This window comes from Myotis davidii, unplaced genomic scaffold, assembly GCF_000327345.1.
Source record: "Myotis davidii unplaced genomic scaffold, ASM32734v1 scaffold1914, whole genome shotgun sequence".
In the NCBI taxonomy this organism is placed as follows: domain Eukaryota; kingdom Metazoa; phylum Chordata; class Mammalia; order Chiroptera; family Vespertilionidae; genus Myotis; species Myotis davidii.
In genome coordinates this window covers 196,926-198,006 of record NW_006285311.1, presented here as the reverse complement: position 1 = coordinate 198,006, position 1,081 = coordinate 196,926, and the positions used below count along the sequence as shown (strand labels likewise).

Below are 1,081 nucleotides of genomic sequence, written 5' to 3'. Positions count from 1 at the left end.
CGCGCGTGGAATGGGGGCGCAGAGTGGGGCGCGGGCCGCGGGCTAGAGCGCCTCTAACTCCGCAGACGAAGGCGCTGATTGACAAGCTGCAGAAGCTGGTGTCCTCGGACGGCCGGTTCAAGAACCTGCGAGAAGCGCTGAAGAAGTGAGTGTGTCCGTCCGCCAGGCACCGCCCTGCAGGGCCTGAGCCGCCGCCTTCACCCCCACCCCATCCGCCTGGAGCAGGAGTCTGTCTGTCTGTCTGTGTGTCTGTCTGTCCGTCTGTCTCCCCCCAGACACCCCCCCCCGGGCGGGCCAGCCTTGTCCTCCATCCTCTGCCGGAGAAACTCCGTCCGGGGGGCCCTTCCGGACAGGCCCAGGGAGGACCCCGCGACGTCAGAGTCCTTGATTCTAAAATGCACGGTTTTGGGATTTTTCTTTTTTCTTCCTTTAACATTTTAGTATTTCTGACACTGGGATACGTCTTAAAGGCGCCGTCTCTCTCTCTCGAATAGGAGTGTGTTTTCACTTCCTGTACTTGGGAATCGGGCCTCAAAACAAAAGTGCCGCCCTGGCCTGTGCAGCTCAGTGGTTAGAGCGTCGGCCTGCGCGCGGGAGGGCCGCGGGGTGGATTCCGGGTCGAGGGCCGGTACCTCCGTTGCAGATTTTTTAAAATTACTGTTATTTGTTTATTTGGTTAATCCTCACCTGAGGCTATTTTTCCACTGATTTTTGTTGTTGTTTAGAGAGAGTGGAAGGGAGGGGGAGAGATGGAGAGAGAGAGAGACATCGATGTGAGAGAGACACATCCCCCGGCTGCCTCCCCCCTGCACCCGGGCCAGGATCGCCCCTATCCACTGAGCCACACCGGCCAGGGCTCGGTTTGGGGTTTGCTCGCCAGTCCTGGCCGGGGTGCGGGAGAGGCAGCCGGTCCGTGTGTCTCTCTCACATCGATGTTTCTCTATCGTCCTCTCCACTCTCCCGAGATCAAGGGGCCAAATAGCCAGGGGTGAGGGTCCAACAGTAAGTCCCTTCACAGACTGAGCGCATCTCAGAATCAAAGAAACGCCCTTCGGCCGATCACTGCCCCTCCAGAGCCAGC

At 59.2% G+C, this 1,081-nt stretch overlaps 1 protein-coding gene across 1 annotated transcript in view; it reads left to right on the top strand.

Moving 5' to 3' along the window:
* RASGRF1 (Ras protein specific guanine nucleotide releasing factor 1) overlaps positions 1 to 1,081 on the top strand; it is a 78,780-nt gene that overhangs the window by 71,692 nt on the left and 6,007 nt on the right. The window contains 1 exon segment of the mRNA XM_015558976.1: positions 66 to 145. Coding sequence (XP_015414462.1) covers positions 66 to 145 — 80 coding nt within the window.